The sequence below is a fragment of the Elephantulus edwardii genome, unplaced genomic scaffold, assembly GCF_000299155.1.
Source record: "Elephantulus edwardii isolate Elephantulus edwardi_28Jun2011 unplaced genomic scaffold, EleEdw1.0 scaffold00073, whole genome shotgun sequence".
Taxonomy (NCBI): Eukaryota; Metazoa; Chordata; class Mammalia; order Macroscelidea; family Macroscelididae; genus Elephantulus; species Elephantulus edwardii.
Genome location: NW_006399823.1, coordinates 1,935,666 through 1,953,921, shown reverse-complemented (window position 1 = coordinate 1,953,921; position 18,256 = coordinate 1,935,666). Strand labels below are relative to the sequence as shown.

The 18,256-nt window shown below is 44.7% G+C and overlaps 1 protein-coding gene across 1 annotated transcript; it reads right to left on the bottom strand.

The window, feature by feature from the left end:
- Nucleotides 1-10,767: 10,767 nt before the first annotated feature.
- Nucleotides 10,768-17,031, bottom strand: ARPC4 (actin related protein 2/3 complex, subunit 4, 20kDa). Its single transcript, XM_006888953.1, has 5 exons — nucleotides 16,918-17,031; nucleotides 15,222-15,333; nucleotides 12,336-12,431; nucleotides 11,118-11,288; nucleotides 10,768-10,773 (listed from the first exon to the last, which is right to left on the bottom strand). Exons 3-5 carry the CDS (start codon nucleotides 12,393-12,395, stop codon nucleotides 10,768-10,770), a joined length of 237 nt encoding a protein of 78 aa, XP_006889015.1. The 5' UTR covers nucleotides 12,396-12,431; nucleotides 15,222-15,333; nucleotides 16,918-17,031.
- Nucleotides 17,032-18,256: the final 1,225 nt, after the last annotated feature.

Sequence of the window (18,256 nt, the reverse complement as noted above, 5' to 3'; positions counted from 1 at the left end):
TAGTTGATTAAAGTTTTCCCTCTTTTAACAACTGGGATCTAGAGGGAAGAGAAAAGACCAGAGAATGGCCAAAACTATTGGGGCAACTATTGCTGCCAGTTTAGGGCCTGTGTCAGAAAAAGGAAGTCTTACTCATAAACAGTGCCACCCAAAGGTATTAAAGGAGGTCGGAATTGCTTTTGCTGTGGAAGGCTGGGCCACCTCTGTCAACAGTGTCACAGACAAGAGCCACAGATAGGCAAGGGAGTAGAGAGGAAGCTCCCACTCACTTGCTTTAAATGTGGATCTGAAAGACACTTGGCCAAAGACAGCCCACATCAGGTCTGCATGGCTGACAGACCCCAGCTTTCAGCTGGAAACAAAGTAGGATGCTTCAACGATTCAAATCCTCCCAGAGGAGCCATGGGTGAGCATTAACTTTGCTGGTAAGTATATCTGTTTTCTGCTGGACACACGGGCCTATATTCGGCCTTTAAAAGCCTTCTCAGATCCATCTCTTCTTGCTATTCCTTAGTTGTTGGAAATGACGGAAAACCTCATAAGCAGTTCTTTACTTCACCTCTGCCTTGCATGTGGCCTTCCTAGCTGTAAAACAATCCAATGGTAAATGGAATTTGGTCCAGGACTTAAGAACAATAAATGGCATAGTTGTGCCTCTACATCTTGTGGTTCCTAGCCCTTTCACTATAATAGACAAAGTGCCAGCCAATAAGACTTTTATTTTAAGGATTATCTTCCCTCTGTAACTTGATTTGTGTCAGTTAGAATCTCTAATTGGAATATTACTGCTTTTCACTGTTGACTCATGTACTTTTTAGTTAAATTTGTGTCTTCTAGACTGCAGCAGTTTCATGATGGATCTTCAAGGATATGAACGTGTATCCCTAAGCACAATTGATAACAGTGCATCTAAATTCCAAAATCAATCTCATCAAAAGTGTACGTGTTTCCTATTGCCAAAACGCCCTTCAGAGTAGTGAGAGAAGATCTTCACCCTGAAACCTACAGCGTCCCTTTTCAGCAGGAATTAGCTAAGAGAGTCCGCCGCCCCATTTTCCTTATGAATCAGGGTGAAATCTCTCTCAGGGAGGAGTGACAGGGAATGGCAAAGGACGCATGGACAAAGGAGATTAATCAGAACTGGTTTTGATGGGGACTATGGCAACATGACAATGGAAGATGATCCTCAGGGAATGCTGCTTTATTGGAAGTATTTTTGTGACCTTATTTTGCTTTCTCGGTTATATTTGATTATATATAAAGGATTAAGAGACAAGGAAGAATGAATCCTGAAGAAGAGAAATTATGCTCATCTTGATGATCTCAAAATTATGATTTAAACAAAAGAGGGGGGATGAGGGAAGCCAAATATCAAATTTAATAATAGTAGACCAAATGCTGTATCAGGAAATGAGGGAAGCTTAATACAAGCTGAAGTTCACCTTGTGGCACTGGGGCGTTCCCTAGGAGTCAACATTGTTCTTAGTTTGTGTCAAATGAATCCCTCCCTCTTGAGATTAGCATAAAGAGGAACTTGGCATTATCTGTAAAAGACTTCACCATTATCCTTTGTTTTTGCTTTGTACTTCCTTGTGATTTTACTTTACCTTCCTTATGATTCTAAATAAATACTCAGAGAAGCATGGCTTGAGGCCTTCAGTCATGGGAACTGTTGGCCCCTTCACACTCTCTGCTCTATATAAAAAAAAAAGTGTGGAAGTGAGGCTATAACAGGAATCGTTCCAGGTGAGTGATAAGCCTGGGTTAGTCTGAAGAATTCTTTCTGGAAGTGGGTGGGATTTTATGAGATAGAGTCTAGACGGTCTTCTATTTGAGTCATATCTGTCATTGAGAAGCAGACATGGACTATACTAGGGCCTTCTGATCTGGCAACCTCTCTGAGGGAGAACATTCCTTAGGGTTGATTTGCTGCATTATGAGAGCAGGAGTGGTAAGGGAGTGGGGAGGAAGTAAAGTGTTTTGGTGGGAGAGGAGGGGCAGAGAGGTCTGGTGGACTGGCAGGTAGGATTTGGTCTGGAACGTTCAAGGGGGATGACACTTGAGGAAGGAATAGGGGTGGTTATTTGCTTGATCAAGGTTAGATAAGGAGGGGGACAGTGCCTTATCTGCCAGGTCAGGGTCAGAAAAGGAAGAAGGCAATGTTTTAGTTGCAGGGAGTTTTAGATTCTCTTTTGGCTGGGAGATTAGTCACAAGGAGCTGAAAGGATGAGCAGGGAGAGGGGGAAGCGAGCAGAGAGCAAAGAAAGATTGGACATAGGGGACCTCTGACCATTTGCCATTTTGGTAAAGGAAATTGTCCATATCCAGGAGGACAGGTGGATCAAACATGCCAAATTCAGGCCACAAATGCTGGCTGCCCAGAGTTTTATGGCCAAATTTGAGTACACAAAAAGACAAGTTTTGAGAGAGAGAGAAGAGAGAGAGATTGATTTTCTTAAAATCAGGTGTAAGGACAAGGGTACTTAGGTTTTTTAGGAGGCAAAACAAAGGACTGTCCTCTGAAAGTCTGGCCTCTATATTGAGGTAAATGAGACCTAGGCATTGAGAAACTGGTAGTGGCACATTTCCCCCTTCCAGAGTCTTGCTGAGCAGATTCTTCTGACAGCTGACGTCCTTTCATCAGGTGTCACAAGGGGGTCCCAGACCCAAATGGAAGAAGAGGGATAACAAGGGAAAGGGAGTGATCAGCCCCTGGTGACCTCAGGTAGTGACCTCAGTTGACAGGCTAGCCAAAGGCTGTTGAGAATTGAGGCTGGTATTGGGTGTTGTCTGATTCAAATGGCAAATGGCCTTTGACTTTTGGGACTAGAAGGAAAGCTAAGAGGAGAGAAAGATAAGATGGAGAGGGAGAAGTCTGACCTATTCTAGTGGATACAAGTCACCAATAAGGAGTCTACGCAGACTCCTGCTCCACTTACCTAGCAAGAGGCTGCAAAGAGCTGCACTCTCACAAAGGGCCACTAAGCCCTGGGTCACGACCAGCTTGATGTTTACCTGTTAGTGAGCATGACGGATAGCTTGCTCTTTCCAGTTGTGGAGAAGTGGAGTTTCCAGCATTATAACTGGACATTCTTCCCAGTCAGGAAACCATTTATTAGACAGGGGGAAAAAGAAAGAATTAAAAAGCTGGTTCCAAGAAACAAACAGGCTTCATTAAGTGGTCTGAGAGGGATGCCAGGCGATTGCTTGAAGAGAAGGTTAGAATGGCACGCACAGAGTTTCTTTTCATAGGGTTACGGAGATTTAGAGGGGAGATGTAGAGGGAGTGGTAATTTGCTCAGGAATTTGGGGCAGGGGTCCTGTCAGTGTGTGATCAGGCCCAGGGCCTTATGAGGATATGGACACTATCAGGTTTCCTCAAGGAAAGGTTGAGCCTTGGGAAACTGTGACATTCTTCCTCCAATGTGGGTATGGAGTTCAGAGTAGAAGCTGGATGAGGGGAAAGACATGCAGGTGAGATCTGGGTCAAAGGGACAGATAAACTTGTGCAGGGACTTGAAATCCTGTGGAACCTTCCCATCAGCAACAACCAGGAAGAAAGGAAAATGAAAAGTGAGCAGTGAGTTGAGGCTGGAGAGGGAGGGCACATGGATGGGGCTGGGTGGCCAAACAAGACCAGGGCAATACAGGGCTCCTGGCTTTGGTTCCTTGGAGGTCACTGGTGAACCTGAAAGTGGAGGGCAGGGAACCAGAGTGCAGTGTGCTGAGGAGTGACTCCAGGTAAATGGGGTAAATGCAATTCGTCGGGAGGTTCGGCTGTGATGGTGGAGTGAAATACAGGGAGGCCACCAAAAGATGGGTATGAGATGGAGTATCTTGGTGTTGTTTATAAAGGAAGGGAGATAACAACAGTAAGGCAGGCCGAGTCGCTCCCAGGCCCTTTTCTCGCCCCTTCCAAACTAGATGTCTTTTTCCACGTTTCCAAGCCTACCCGTGTGGTAAGAAGCCTTGCCACATCTCAATTTAACCTGCAGAAAGTGGTGGTGGGGCAGTTGGGATCTCAAGGGGGAAGGGGACAGGAGGGGGTAGGCTCAGATTATGCCTCACCCTACACAAGACCTATGCCCGTCTTCTCCCTTTTACCCACCGTCATCTAGCCCCTTCCCCCCACATCCATTCCTCCCAGCCCAGTCTTCACAGTCACCCTAGGCCAGCAGGAGGGCCCCCCCACTCACCCCCCAACCCCGGGCCTCACCTTGGAGGTCTTGCAGGGTTAGCTTGTGAGGGAAGAAGTGGAGGTTGGGGATGGAGGGGTAGGAATCCTGGTGGGGCCTCCCTGTGGCTCAGGCACTGAGGACGACTGAGCGAGCATTTGGAAGCTGCAAGGAGGCAGGGCTGCTGGCAGGGCTCTGGTAGCTGAGGCTGGCCCACGTGGTACCACGTGGGTGGACCCAGGCTGTGGCAGTGTACCGGTCAATCAGATCTCAGAACAGTGTACCCAAGGCTCGGGAACAGGTGGGCACCCCAGGTACATGGGGCTGCTGTCCTCCCATACCAGCTGGTGGTCCCCCAGTGCAAAGCATCCAGTGGATTCCCAGCCAGGAGCAGTGAAGCAACGCAGAGACCCTGCATGCGTCCCGTGTGTGCACCCAGCTAGAGCCTCCCGCACCCGCAGTCCCTCAAGCATGTGCAGCCTCTGGGGTGGGCCTTGCCCAGGCTGAGGTTCAGCCCTCTGTTCCACCGCCCTTCCCTGTTTGCTGTCGCCTTGGGAACCATCTATCTGACTATGAGGCCTGATGCGGGGGACAGTAACCACCTGCCTCAGATCTCTGATGACAGGCTGTCATTTGTTAAAATCAAAACCCTTTACTTAGTGCCTCCAGGGTGCCAAGTTTGAATCTGAACTGAAGCTGGAACTGCTCTACAGTAGAGAAGTTCACCTGGAAGATGTTGGACCAAGAAATAGGTGATGGTTCCTGACCTCATGAACTTATCAGCTCAGTGGAAGAAAACAAAAAGCACACAAATAAAATAGCTGCAGGTTCGACAGGATAGGAGCAGCAACTCAGCAGTAAGCTGAAATAAGGCAGCAGGCACCCATTAGGTTAGAAGGTGAAGGATGTTCTCTGAAGAGGGGAGTCTAAGACGAATCTAAGGAGTCTCTGTGGCACAAGGAATGGAACAGTATTTCAGGCAGAAGAAAAACCATAAACCCTGGCAGATCCACCCTAGGGTAAGGACTTTGCCAATATATATCTAAGAGCCAGGGCAGTACAGGGGCCAACACTGACAGAAGTGCAGACTCCACCACCACCCCCTTGAGGAGGACACCTCACCCTTAGAAATAATAAAAAAGAAACCACCACTGTTTTACTAAGGAAGAATAAATCAGAACAGAAAAGCTACTTCAACACTGTAACCAACCTTACTAAAGTATTAAGTCACAGAAGAGAAAAATTAAGGCTCCAAAATACTAATTTACCCTGTGTAACATGGCAGTCACCACTGGAGCCGTGTTTGAACCCAAAGCCCCATTTGTCACCCAGGGGCTTGTGTCAGTCAGAGGTATATCAAACAGGAAGAGCAGAGAAGCCAGGTTCCCGGACCCATACTATAAGTCAGTCACCTAGCAGATCTGCCCGAATGTGAAGCAGGTCCTCCATTCTGCTGGTGTGCTGGCCATGGCCACTGAGATGCCCCCTTCCATTCATGTCTGGCATGTGACTGGCCTTCCCAAAAGACATGCTTGAAGCAGGCCATGCTAATTAGCAATTACCCAGTCTCCAAATTTGCTCTCAGAGAGCATCAGATACTGAGACCCATGTGTGACAAGTAAGGGTTCTGACCAGCTCACCTTGGCTATGCAGGCCTGTGGGGTGGCTGAGAACCAGCTGTCACGTGCTAGCAGGCAGCCAGCACTACTAAGAGCGTGCCACGCACTCACACTGCAAAGCTAGAAAATAGCCATGTGCCTCAGAGGACGCACCTAACTGCAAGATGGAAGTCACAGAGAATGTCACAAAGTGAATGATAGTTATCCAAACTGCCCCCTCCCTTTTAAGAACATTACCTAATTCACCTCCATACTCCAAGGCCATTTTAGCTACCTCCCTGGTCACCCCAGAGTTCATCCAAGGAATATCAAACATTTCAGTGAATCTATTTACCCACCGAGATCTTCAGAGTCAAGGCAAGGAAAATATAATACCTTCTGTTATTAGAACTCTGAGTTACCAAGATATTGAGCTAGTGGAAAGAGAATAGCTTGTTTATAAAATGCCTGTGTGGCAGATATTGTGCCAGTATTATTCTCTTTATAGATAAAGAAACTGAGGTTATTAACTGTTATTGGGTGACTGACTCTATGAAAACAGATCAAAACCTTGCCCTATTCTGCACCATTTTCAAGATCTTTTCTATGCTCAAGACCATTGTTGAAAATTTTCTTTAACCCTCCACCTTTCCCAGCAAATTGTCTTTTCCCAAGGACTGGCCCCTCCTGACAACATGCCCAAAGTACATGAAGTCTCACCATCCTTGCCTCTAAGGCAACAATCCATAAAGCTTCCTCTAGTCATATGAAATCTGGTGGCAAAGGCCATAGGGAACTGCACTTCAAACCCAAAGGTTTACCTTGCTGGTGGTCTAAATTCACCAGTGGCTCAGCAGGAGTAAAATGGGCAAACTCTTGGGTGACTCACAGCCTGAGACTCAATAAAAGGTCAGTTGAGTCTGTTCTGACTCAAGAGCGAGTAGTATGTGTGAATCTCCAAAATAGTGAGATTATCAGTAACTCATTCGAATTCAGCAACAATTTAGAACTCAATCTGAAGTTTCACCTCAAGGCCTCTCCAAAGAGAAGGTCTAACACTATACAATAAAATTTACTATAATAATAAAGATATTCTATGTGTGTGCTGTGTAACCAGTATTGTCAAAAACAATTTTAGCAGGTTTTGAGAGGCAGTAAATTTTATGGGAGGAACTTGCTCTTTCTTCTCCCTTAGAGGGAGTGGTGGATTCAAACTGTGTGTGTCTGCAGCTTCTGGTGCCACCAGAGCTCCCAGTAGACAGTTATTACTGGGCACCTGAAGTGTGGCTACTGACAGAGAAACATTATTTAAACTTTATTTCATTTTCATTGAAAAGATGCCTGTGCTAGCAACTATCATGTTCAACAGCAAAAGTGGTAGAAGCAGAAGTCTTAAATTTGAAGTTTACCTCTTATTTCTTGGTTAGATTTGGGTAAGCTGCTGCAACTCACAATGTGTCATTCCCATGGAGGAAATTGTGGGAACACTTGCTGAGGTTGCCTTTCTGCACATAATGTTTGAGAAGCATTAAAGCCCCGTAAAGGCAAAGAACAGACTCAGAAGTTGATGGGCCCGAGACCACACTCAAGGGATCTCTTAGGTTGCAGCTCCTGGCAAGATGGTTCTCAGGACCCAAGTACCTACCAGCCATGTAACTTGAAGACAAAGTCCCACCTCTCATCCTTTCACATATACACATAGAGCATAGACCTCATGCAGCCCCAAAGGGGCAAGAAGAGACTTTAATTAGGGGAGAGGGGTATTCAGCAGATAAGAAAAGGTACATTGAACATGGGAGCAGAGGGCCGTAGCAAGGAAAGGTCCGGCCAGCTCTGGCGGGCTCACTCTCTACCTCCAACACAGGCACTACACTGACAGACAAGGCAGAGCCACCTGGCTGTCAGACCCAGCTCCTACACAGAGCCGTGGCCACTCACTCAGCCCTTGTCTCCACAGAGTGCTGGGTGGTCATCCTTGGACATAACTTAGGAAGCTAGCAGAGGGTCCTCACAGCTTCTGCTCAGCCCAGCAAGGCTTGGAAGTATGAGGGCAGGGGAGAGGAAGTGGAGTCTGAACCCTCCCTCCCAACCTGGGGCTGCACGGGGAGGGACAGTAGTCGCCTTCTGGCTCCAGGCCTGCCCAGACCCACAGCGACCAATAAGGTACAATCAATTGGACCAGTCACGGTCATTTGTTTAAAAAAAAAACAAACAAAACAAAACACAAAAAAACTCTGAAACAAAAGGTTACAGTCTCCTACAAGCATAGAGTTTAAGTTTTAGAACTTTAAAAAAAACAAAAACAACAAACCAACCTGTCCCAGCCCAGGGGACTGGACATCAGAAGCCAGCCTGACCAGGCACATGTGGCCTTGGGCACGCCCACTGCTGCTTTCTTGCCCAGCTAGCAAGCATACCACCCCCCTCCCATATCTGGTGCCCACCCCAATCCAGCTCCCTGCTCCTGCTGCTGTCACTCCAAGAAACAGTTCCAGGACACCTTCGCAGAGACACAGGGAAGGCAGAGGGGGAAGGCCACGAGATCCAGCCAGATGGTTTAGAACTGTCAAGAGAAGACAAGTAAGAGGCAGTGAGTGGTGGTTATCATTATATCCTGGCAAACCTGCTCTGCAGAAGTGGGCTGATTTGAGAGCACCCACTGCACTTGTTTCTCTAGGAGATGCTCCATGGACATGCTTTCTAATGCAGCAGGGATGTACAGAATGCTGGCCAAGCCAGCACTAGAGCAGGCACAACACTGGAGGGCGAAGTGGGCTTCTCTACATCCCCTGGTGGCCTTGGCACAGCAACTTCTGTAAAGCCTTGACATACACTTTCTTCTTTGGTAAACTGAGGTGGTCTTCTTTAAGATAGGGGCTCATATAGGGCTTGGGGACAGGGGCCAAAGATCAAATACTTTGTCTTAAGCTCTGGTTCTTCCTCCTAATTAGAACAAGTCCCTAAAAGGATATTTAAAGTTTTTTACATTAGATTGTAAACTCAAGACTCATGGGCTGAACCCAGCCCACAGAGGAGCACTATTCAGCACAGTGGTTTAAAAACATAGAGGCTGGTCATTTTTTTTAAAAAATGGGAAGATGAAGTCATGATAGGCTAGCCCAAGCAACAGAGGTCCTCTTTAGACAAAGCATGCGCTCATCAGCCCCCACCCAGCCCGCTTCACTTATTTACATTATCCACCAGATCCCTACATACACCTGAGTATATTATAATAATACCATTATATTCTGGGGTACGGTCTTAGTTATTCAAGTCAGAAAACTTATTTCCAAGTCCTGGTCCCTCCATTTACTTACCTGAGGGGCCTTGGGCAAGTGGCTAAACTTCCCAGAAGCCCCATTTACTAATCTGAAAATTGGTATCTACAAAAGAAGGTTTTACATATTATACGGCCTTTTTTTATTTACATAACTCATTGTTGGTATACGCTGTAGAGTTGGAATTGACTCATAGCTGATCCTCCAGTGGGTTTTCTGAGGCAGGAGACTACCCATCTTTCACCCATGGAGCAGCTGGTGGATTCAAACCACGTGCCTTTGGGATTGCAGTTCAGCTTCAGTTTCTTACCACTAAGCCACTAGCACTCCCTATGACTTTATGTTAAGTGCCATCAAGTTGCAGGTGGCTCATAGTGACCCTATGAGCAAAAAGTCCTGGACACCTGCATAACTTTCGTCCTTTCTCCAGGTTCATAAGTTTCCAGAGGCAAGCTAGTACGGAAGTGGATGCCACTCCTGTTTCCAACCTTGTTTTAATTGAGAAACTCCACCAAACACTGTCCACCTTGGGAAACCATTCTGGCATTTGACTCATCAGTGTCACAGTGTTCAGTTTCACAGCAATCACGCATTACCTCTGTACAGCAAGTATCACTTTATAGAAATAAAATTATTCTACTAGCCAAATTCACACTCGGGGACTTCTCCAAATTACTGAGGAGCAATGATGTCAATCTGAGGACTAAGGTGCGCCAGATTCAGACCATGGTCCTTTTTATTCACTTGCTATGCATCTGAGAGCTAAACAATGAATAAGCATGACAGAATTAGTGATGTCTTTGAGTTGTGGTGTTGGAGAAGAGTACTTAGTATCCCACCAACTACCAAAAGAACAAACAGCTACGTCTTAGAGAAAGTGCTCCTTGGAAGGTAAGGTAACAAAGCTTCACATACTCTGGGTATGTTGCTAGGAAAGGCTATTTTGTGGAAAGGGACATCATGCTTACAAAGGTGGAGGGTTGGTATAAGAGAGGAAGACCCCTCAAAGAGATGGATTCACTCAGTGACTACAGCCAACGGGCTCAAGTATGTCTGAGATTGTGAAGATGGCACAGGACAGGAGAGAGTTCTTATCAGTTGTCCCTAAGGTTGCTATGGACCTTACAACAATAATGAAATGGCTGCTGTATGAGTGAGCCAAATAATAAATTGGGACAAGAACTGATTTTCCTCACAGTTGAAAATGAACAACCCTACTCTTAACCCCTGTGCAATTTATAGCCTCTGAAAATCACTGGAGGGTCAGCTATGAGTTGGTTCTGACTTGATGGCAATGACATAACTTACTCTGAAAGGCAAAGATCTCCATTTTATAGCTGAGACAACTGAGTAAGTATTAGAGAAACAGTCTGTGCCGATTTAACCACTACACTACCCTGTGCAGACAATATAGCTACTTTCTATACTGGCTGACTTCAAAAAACTAACTACACCAGGGAAGAAGCCATGATTTCTAAGAATCCGAGCTCCTCTGGGCTCAGTCTGCAGGCTCTGGTGGAACATGTCCACAAAGTAAAGACTGACTGGAAAAAGAAAAAGAAGGTATGTCCTGAACATCAAAATAAGAACAAGTAGGTCTTCAACACATTAATGTAAACAACTCCTTCTCTTTCAAGGACTTCAGTTCTTTTCATAACGGGTACTGAAAGACTTAAAGCATGAAAGTGACTGGAAGCAGGCTGAGGAAATGATGGCCTAAGCCTGAGAAACAGACACTTAAAGAAAATATTTAAGTCTAGATCATAATTATCCTGTATTCCTATAAAATTCACATGACAGTAAAAGTGTCTCACTCGGATCTGATTCAGCAAGGATTAGGCGAATACTGTGAGATGTGGAAATGAGCGACACTAAGAAAGGTGCTGCCCAGATACTAAGCCATGGACACGGCCTCAGTTCGAAAGTGCCTGGCTGACCTGCCACGCAGGAGTCCTGGAGGCCTCCAGGACCAGCGGGACACTTTCTGCACCACTTTGCCACCATGGCAGATGTAAGGTCTCCCCACCCCATGCCTCCTCCCATCCCTGAAGAAAAACCCTGCTCACATTCTTGAGGAACTCTTCAGCCACGATGCGCGCCCTGGCATTGACCGACAGCTTCATCTCACTGATCTCCTTGTCAATCTCCTCCATGAAGTGGATCACAAAATCTACCAACTTGTGTTTGTACATCTGCTCTGTGTGGAAGTTGGTGATCAGAAAACTGATATCATACCCCTAGGGAAGGAAGCAGGGCAGAGAAAACCAGAAGAGAATCAGCATTTCCAGAGGACTTAATCAGTTATCCACATGTTCCACTTTGATTCATCCACAAGGCTTCCAGCTGGCCATGAACTCTGCCCAAGCTATACACCCTTTCAGTCACAAATGCAGCTATAAATTTTGTGGACAGGAGATGCCTCTGGAATACTATCAATGGCAAAAACAATTACATTCAGAGTCGAGGAAGGTAAAGGGTCTTGGAATCTTTTAACAAAAGATTTGAATCAGGGGAGCTTTGGTGGCCTACTGGCAAGGACCTACAACTACAATCCCAGAGGCGCACGGTTCGAATCCACCAGATGCTCTGCCGGGGAAGGAAGGGCAGTCTCCTCCTGTACCTGTCAGATCTGATTTGATGGTACACGTACAAAAATAATAAAATTAAAAAAAAAAAAAATATTCGAATCCAACAATTAAAAAACATTTAGACTAGGTAAGTGATGGCATAAAGATATGGGATTAAAGTCTTATACTATATAAGGTGTATGTGGATTACCAGTTTTATTTATTGAACAGAGCCCCAAAGGTTGGATGCAGGGCTGGCAAAGGAATTTCCGGAGAAGGCTTAGGAAGAACTCAGCCTACCTGTCTGAGGGCACATGCTAACGTGGGTGGCATTGCTCAGTCACAGGGTATATTGTTACTTACATAACAGATATCAAATTCAAAGTCAGGCAACAACTGATCCTGTGTCATCTGTGGCTCTGAGATGACAACTCAGTTGGTGACACAGTTTAAGAAAAACTTCTAATTGTGTTCTGTGGCTAGATTACAGGCTCTTAAGACACAAGCACTGTTTCTTAACTTTTGCCTTTTCCACAGCTGAGGTACACTCAGATTAAGGCCAACTCTTAACTTAGTCACTGAGTGCCTTTCAGCCAGAAAATCAGTAATCCTGGTTCTACAAACTACAGATCAGTGACAATGAAGTCCTCATCTGTGGACAAGGTCACAAACCACTAGGAGTAGTTAACTCAGGATGAAGGTCCCTTCTAGTCTCACCTCCACTGGTTTCCTTCGAAGGATAAAGAAGTTCTCTGCTCTCATCATCATGAAACGCATGAATTTGTGGCATAAAATCTTCTCAATCTCATCAGCCTGGTAAGAACAAAGGAGAAATCGATTTCTCGTATATGACACCCTAACTAACAGAAACTTTAAGTCTGGTTTTTGGATTCCAAACCTCCAGACCCAGCAGAGATGGTGTGGTTTGGTTTAACGAGGGCCATCACTGCCTTAATTCTACAATGTGGAAGAACTGGCTGCTAACTGAAAAGAAGGCCTCCATGAGGGCCTTTCCAATTTGATTGGGCAGAATCTTGTCTTCACTCACGTCAGAAAGGTAGCCCTGGCAAGCCAGAGCCTTTAGTCAGCTCCTTCCAGAATCTACACTAATATACAAAGATACCAAATGGCCTTTCTCTTTATTGTTTCATTATTACTACACTTCTTAATGTGTGTGACAGGTATCACCTGGCATCAGAGATAACCTCAAGTGGTTGATACTTTGTAACACTGAACACCAAATAATCCCCAAAGTTTCTCCCTTTTAAATACTTAATAATTTTAAGGAGGTCTGGTATTTCTTAACACTCCTCAATTTTTCTTACTGTCTTCTAACCAAGATAGTAGGCCCCAACAAATAGTCTTCTGCATTCAAGCGTCTAGTTAAAGTGTCTGAACTTTAATACCATAGTTTTCTTTTCCTTGTTGTTTCAGAGTTGTCCTCTATTTGTGACAAACGTGGTTTTTCCTACATAGCACTGTGACAGTTTTTCACACAGATTTAAATAAAGGAAATTAATTCTACTTAAATTTGTTGTTGTTATGTGCCGGCGAGTCGTTTGCGACTCAGAGGGACCCTATGTACAACAGCCCTAAACCCTGCTCTATCCTGTGCCAATCGCACTGCCTCTGACACACCCATCCCGATTACCCCAGTCACTGAATCAATCCACCTCATAGAGGGTCTTCCCCTCCTGTGTTGTCCCTCTACTCTACCCAGCATGATGTCCCTCTCTAAAGACCTGTCTCTCCTTACAACATGTCCAAATTATGTCAGATGAAGCCCCAGAATCCTTGCCTCCAAGGAGCAGCCTGATTTAACCCCCTCTAGGACAAATCTGTTTGTTTTCTTGGCAGTCCACGGTACATTCAATACTCTTCTCCAGCACCACAGCTCAAAGGCGTCAATTCTCCTTCCATCCTCCCTAGTCATTGTCTAACTCTCTGATGCATAACAAGTGATTGCAAAAACTATGGCCTTTATCAGGCGGACCTTAGTCTCCAGAGAGACACTGTTGCTCTTGAGTATTTTGGAGAGGTCCCTAACTGCAGACTTTGCCATCGCAATACGTTTTTTGATTTCCTGGCTGCTGGTGCCAAGAGTGTTGACCGTGGAGCCGAGCAAACTGAAGCTGTGAACAATCTCAACCTCAATCTCTTCGCCATCCATCCTGATGCTACCGATTGGTCCAGTGGTGAGAATTTTTGTCTTCTTGACATTGAGCCTCAGTCCATATTGAAGGCTGCAGTCCTTGACCCTCTGCAGTAAGTGCATGAGGTCCTCTTTAGTTTCAGTGAGCAGGGTTGTGTCATCTGCATAACACAGACTGTTGATAGATCGTCCACCAATCCTAACGCCACGCTTCTCCTCATAGAGCTCAGCCTCTTGGATAATCTGCTGTGCATACAGGTTGAAAAGGTATGGAGACAGGACACATGTCTGGCGTACACCCTTCCCAATTTTGAACCATGCAGTGTTGCCCTGCCTGTTCTGACGACTGCCTCTTGGTCCAAGTATAGGTTTCGCATTAGCACGATTAAATGTTCTGGGATTCCCGTTCTTCTCAGAGTCAGCCACAATTTGTTATGATCCACGCAGTCAAATGCCTTTGCATAATCAATGAAACACAGACAGACATTCTTCTGGTATTCTCTGCTTTCAGCTAAGATCCATCTAACATCAGCTAGTACCCTAGTATCCCTAGTACCACGACCCCTTCTAAACCCAGACTGGACTTCTGGCAGTTCTCTGCTGATGTACTGTTCCAGTCATTTTTTTATAATCTTCAATAGAATCTTGCTTGCATGTGAAATCAATGATATTGTTCTGTAGTTTCCACACTCAGTTGGGTCGCCCTTCTTTGGGATGGGAACAAATATAGACCTCTTCCAGTCAGTTGGCCAAGTGGTTGTTCTCCAGATTTTTTGGCACAACTTGGTGAGCACATTCACGGCAGCATCTGTTAGCTGAAATATGTCAATTGGTATACCATCTATTTCAGGGGCCTTATTTTTTGCTATTTCCTTCAAAGCAGCTTGAACTTCTGCCTTCATCACCATAGGCTCTGGCTCAAATGCTATTTCATTAAATTTTTCTGTATCTGCCAATTCCTTTCGATACAATGACTCAGTATTATTAAGTAAAAACCTATCCAGATAGTCAACAATTTGGCAAATATTATTAAGCTGGCAGGGACTTCCTGAAGAAACATGTAAGAAACGACTTTCTGTTTTTCTACTATAAATCCGTGTATGGGTATCAAATTGGTGCCACTACTACTTATTTCTCTGAATTAGAGTCACTGCTCATTCTGACAGGTCTCTGACCAAACTGGCTCCAGTACCTTGGCAGCTACATTTCCCACACTCTCTACCACATCACGGCCTCAAAGGTGGAGCTACTGTCCTTTTCCTTTTCTCATTCTTCTGATCTGCTGAGTTTGGCAAATCACATCCTAACATATTCCAGCAAGTAAGGTTGAGGTTTCCTGCCTTTAATCCAGCATGCTAACTTCTCTGAGATGTGAGCCCCTGGCTTGAGAGAGAACTCCCAATTATGGGCCATGGAGGGGAGGGAAGTCAGGGGCACCATAGTGAGCTTACCTGTTTCACAGCAATGCTGACCCGGACAGAGTTGATGGATCCCTCAATCAGGACCTTTTCCTTCTCATTCCTGCTAATGGTCACGGGTTGCAACAGGAGCTCTTTGCTACTCCTGAAAACACAATGTCACAGAGGTCTATGTACTACAGAGATAAAGGGAATTAAAGAAAGCTCACAGCAGGTGCAGAAGCATGACCTGAGACCAATGAAGCCAAGGGACAGAAAAATTGTAGGAAGGAATGTTCTACAGAAGACTGAGCCAAGCTCTGGAATAGTGACATAGATTTGAAATCCAGCCTCTTACTCTCCTTTGGGCAAGTTACCCCGTTTGGAATTTTAACTTCCACATCTGTGAAATGACCGATTCCTATTTTGCTTGTGAAGACTGAGGGAGATCAAAAGGGGTCAAGTGCCTACCAGTGTGCCTGACATAAAGTAGGGGCCTTACAAAGTACAGCTCTCATTTTAATAACAACTACTCATCAACTCATAGCTATGAGTTGGTTCTGGCTCACAGCAAATGACATTCTCTCAGGATTCTGAGGTGTTAACAGCAATGAAGAGAGGACCGCTCATCTTTCTCCTGTGGAATAGCTGATGATTTAAACCACCAAGAATACAGTCTTTTGGTTAGCCAGACAACTCCCTATAGACAAACTCATATATTGTTTAAGGAGTAAGATGGAGGAATCCACCTGTAGAGGTAAAAACAAACTAATACATAGCCGATCCTTTAGTTATCAATCCAGAATGATTTACTATTTACCACTAAGAATCCTCTTGGGGAGCTCTGTGGCTCAATAGTAAGGAACTGTACTGTTAACCCATTTCTTCTGCCAGCTGATGCTTGGAAGAAAGATGAGCAGTCTCCTCTAGTGCGACTTATAGCCTCTGAAAATCTGCATGGATCTTCCATGAGTTGGTTTCAACTTGACAGTACTTAACAAGATTCAACTTGACAGTACTTAACATGATTCCTCCCAGCTGAAGCCTTAGTTCAGTGCCCCTAAATCCACAGATAGTTATAATGCTAGTTAACCGTGGTAGAAGTGTTTGTGAACTTCTCTCAGAATTTCAAATGCCCAATAGAAATCACAAACATTAAGCACCAGAACAGGGCACATCCAAACTATCATGTCTGTTATTTACCCATTTTCTCTTTTCTTTTCCAAAGCAAACATACGCGATTAGTGTGATAATGTTGGTTATGTGTTACATATGTGCCAGATTAAATATAAAAGAGGGAAAAGAATATTTACAAAACATAAACTAGATAAAAAAAATTAAACACATAAATACAAAAGTTAAGAAATACAGTGTCTACACTAATGGGAGAAAAAGAAATTCCTCGGTCTTTAAATTAAAGAGAATGGTGTTCGCATTTCAAATTATTTAGTTCATTCATTCTCTCTTTAAACTGCCCATGGGTTCAATAATGCCACAATTCTACTCTGCAGTCATATCTGTGTCAATCAGTCTTGCTTCCAAGGTACATTTCTCCCCTGGGTTTTGTCCTGCCAATCCACTGACCTTATTTTCTGAACTCCAAATTGTGAATCACTGTTCATCTGGCAGAAGGCAAAAAATGTGAACTGCAGCCTGTCCTGATCATTCCAGGACTTAAGTTCAAAACATGCTCTCAAGTCATCTCTGTGGCTACAACATTCACCCCCAACCCAACCTTTTCCTTCTATACCTGACTTCCACCTCTGGTTTGTTGTGACGTTCCACAACTTGGGAAGAGAAGTTCTCCAAGCAGAGGGCAGCCTGCAGGGTGGCCCGAACGGCACTCAGGTAGGGACGGAGCGTGGCAGTCTGTAGTGAAAAAGCCAAGGGATGAGGATGATCAAAATCCATAAGCCCCTACACTCAATCCCCCTGATGGTGCCCTACGGCAGTCCCCATTGAAGCCAGGCAATATCAAGGATGTGAGGTTTTTGACTCTCAAGAGATCACACCAGAAAAGAGCAGGCCATTGGGGACTCAGTCTATAGCCACAGACACCTGCCTCCAGGGGACACTGGCAATAATGCCCTATCACTGGTCGTCACCACTGGGCTTGGTCCTACTAACATCAAATGGGTAAAGACCAGAGATGTTGCTAAACCTACAATGTAAGGGACAAGACACTGACAACAGAGATCTATCCAGTCCCAATTGTGTTAAGTTAGGAAACTCTGGAGGCGGCATGCAGTAAGTGAGGCAGGCAGTGCAATCTGCTCATCCAGCCAACAAATGTATCCAGATTCACTGATCATTTTCCCCGCAGTAACCCCTTGTGATTGAGCACATGGATTGAGCCATGGGATTGCTGGGGTGTAATCTTCACAGAAGCAGATCTCCAAATTTTTGAGGCTGGTTGGTTCAGTTAGCAGCCAAAATGTTTCACTGTTGCACTGCCCAGGCTCCTTAGGCACTGAACTAGGTGATAGAAATTCGAAGATGACATTTGACAGAGAAGTAAATGATTATGGTACAAAGAAACACAAAATGGGAAAAACTGATAAGAAATCTATACTTGCAAAATACACAGAATGTGATTTGAAGATAGAGATAGTATTCAGAAGATTACACAAGAAAAAAAAATAGAACAAGGAACAGTTCCAGTAATAGGAGACCTAGCTACATTGATCTCTTTATCAGCTGTAAAGCTGGGACTGACTCATTGCTGACCCTCCAGTGTTTTTTCGAAGGCTGTAAATCACATGGGAGGAGACTGCTCATCTTCATCCTGCAGAGCTGCCAGTAGATTCACATCACCAAAGAGGCATGGCCTTTACATCAGCAGCACAATGCCCTAAGGACTAGGTTACTATTAGCTGAATCTTTCCTCATCAACTGGTAGACATTGCTCATCTCTTATCACTCAAGTATCCTACTTTCATTTATTCCTTCCTCAATATTTGGTTAACAAAATTTTTAAAAATGCATATTTATTATAATAAATTAGCAAAGCTCTCATATACTACTATCAATAATAACTTGATAGCAGTAGTAATCAAGCTTCAGGATGTCAAATTAATTCTTTACAGTAT

What these genes read in the sequence shown, in the direction of transcription:
- ARPC4 (XM_006888953.1), bottom strand. Translation starts at nt 12,395, where the DNA reads ATGCGTTTCATGATGATGAGAGCAGAGAACTTCTTTATCCTTCGAAGG. An exon ending in TTCGAAGGAAACCAGTGGAG is followed by an intron (nt 11,289 to 12,335) that starts GTGAGACTAGAA and finishes TTCCTTCCCTAG; the next exon opens with GGGTATGATATCAGTTTTCT.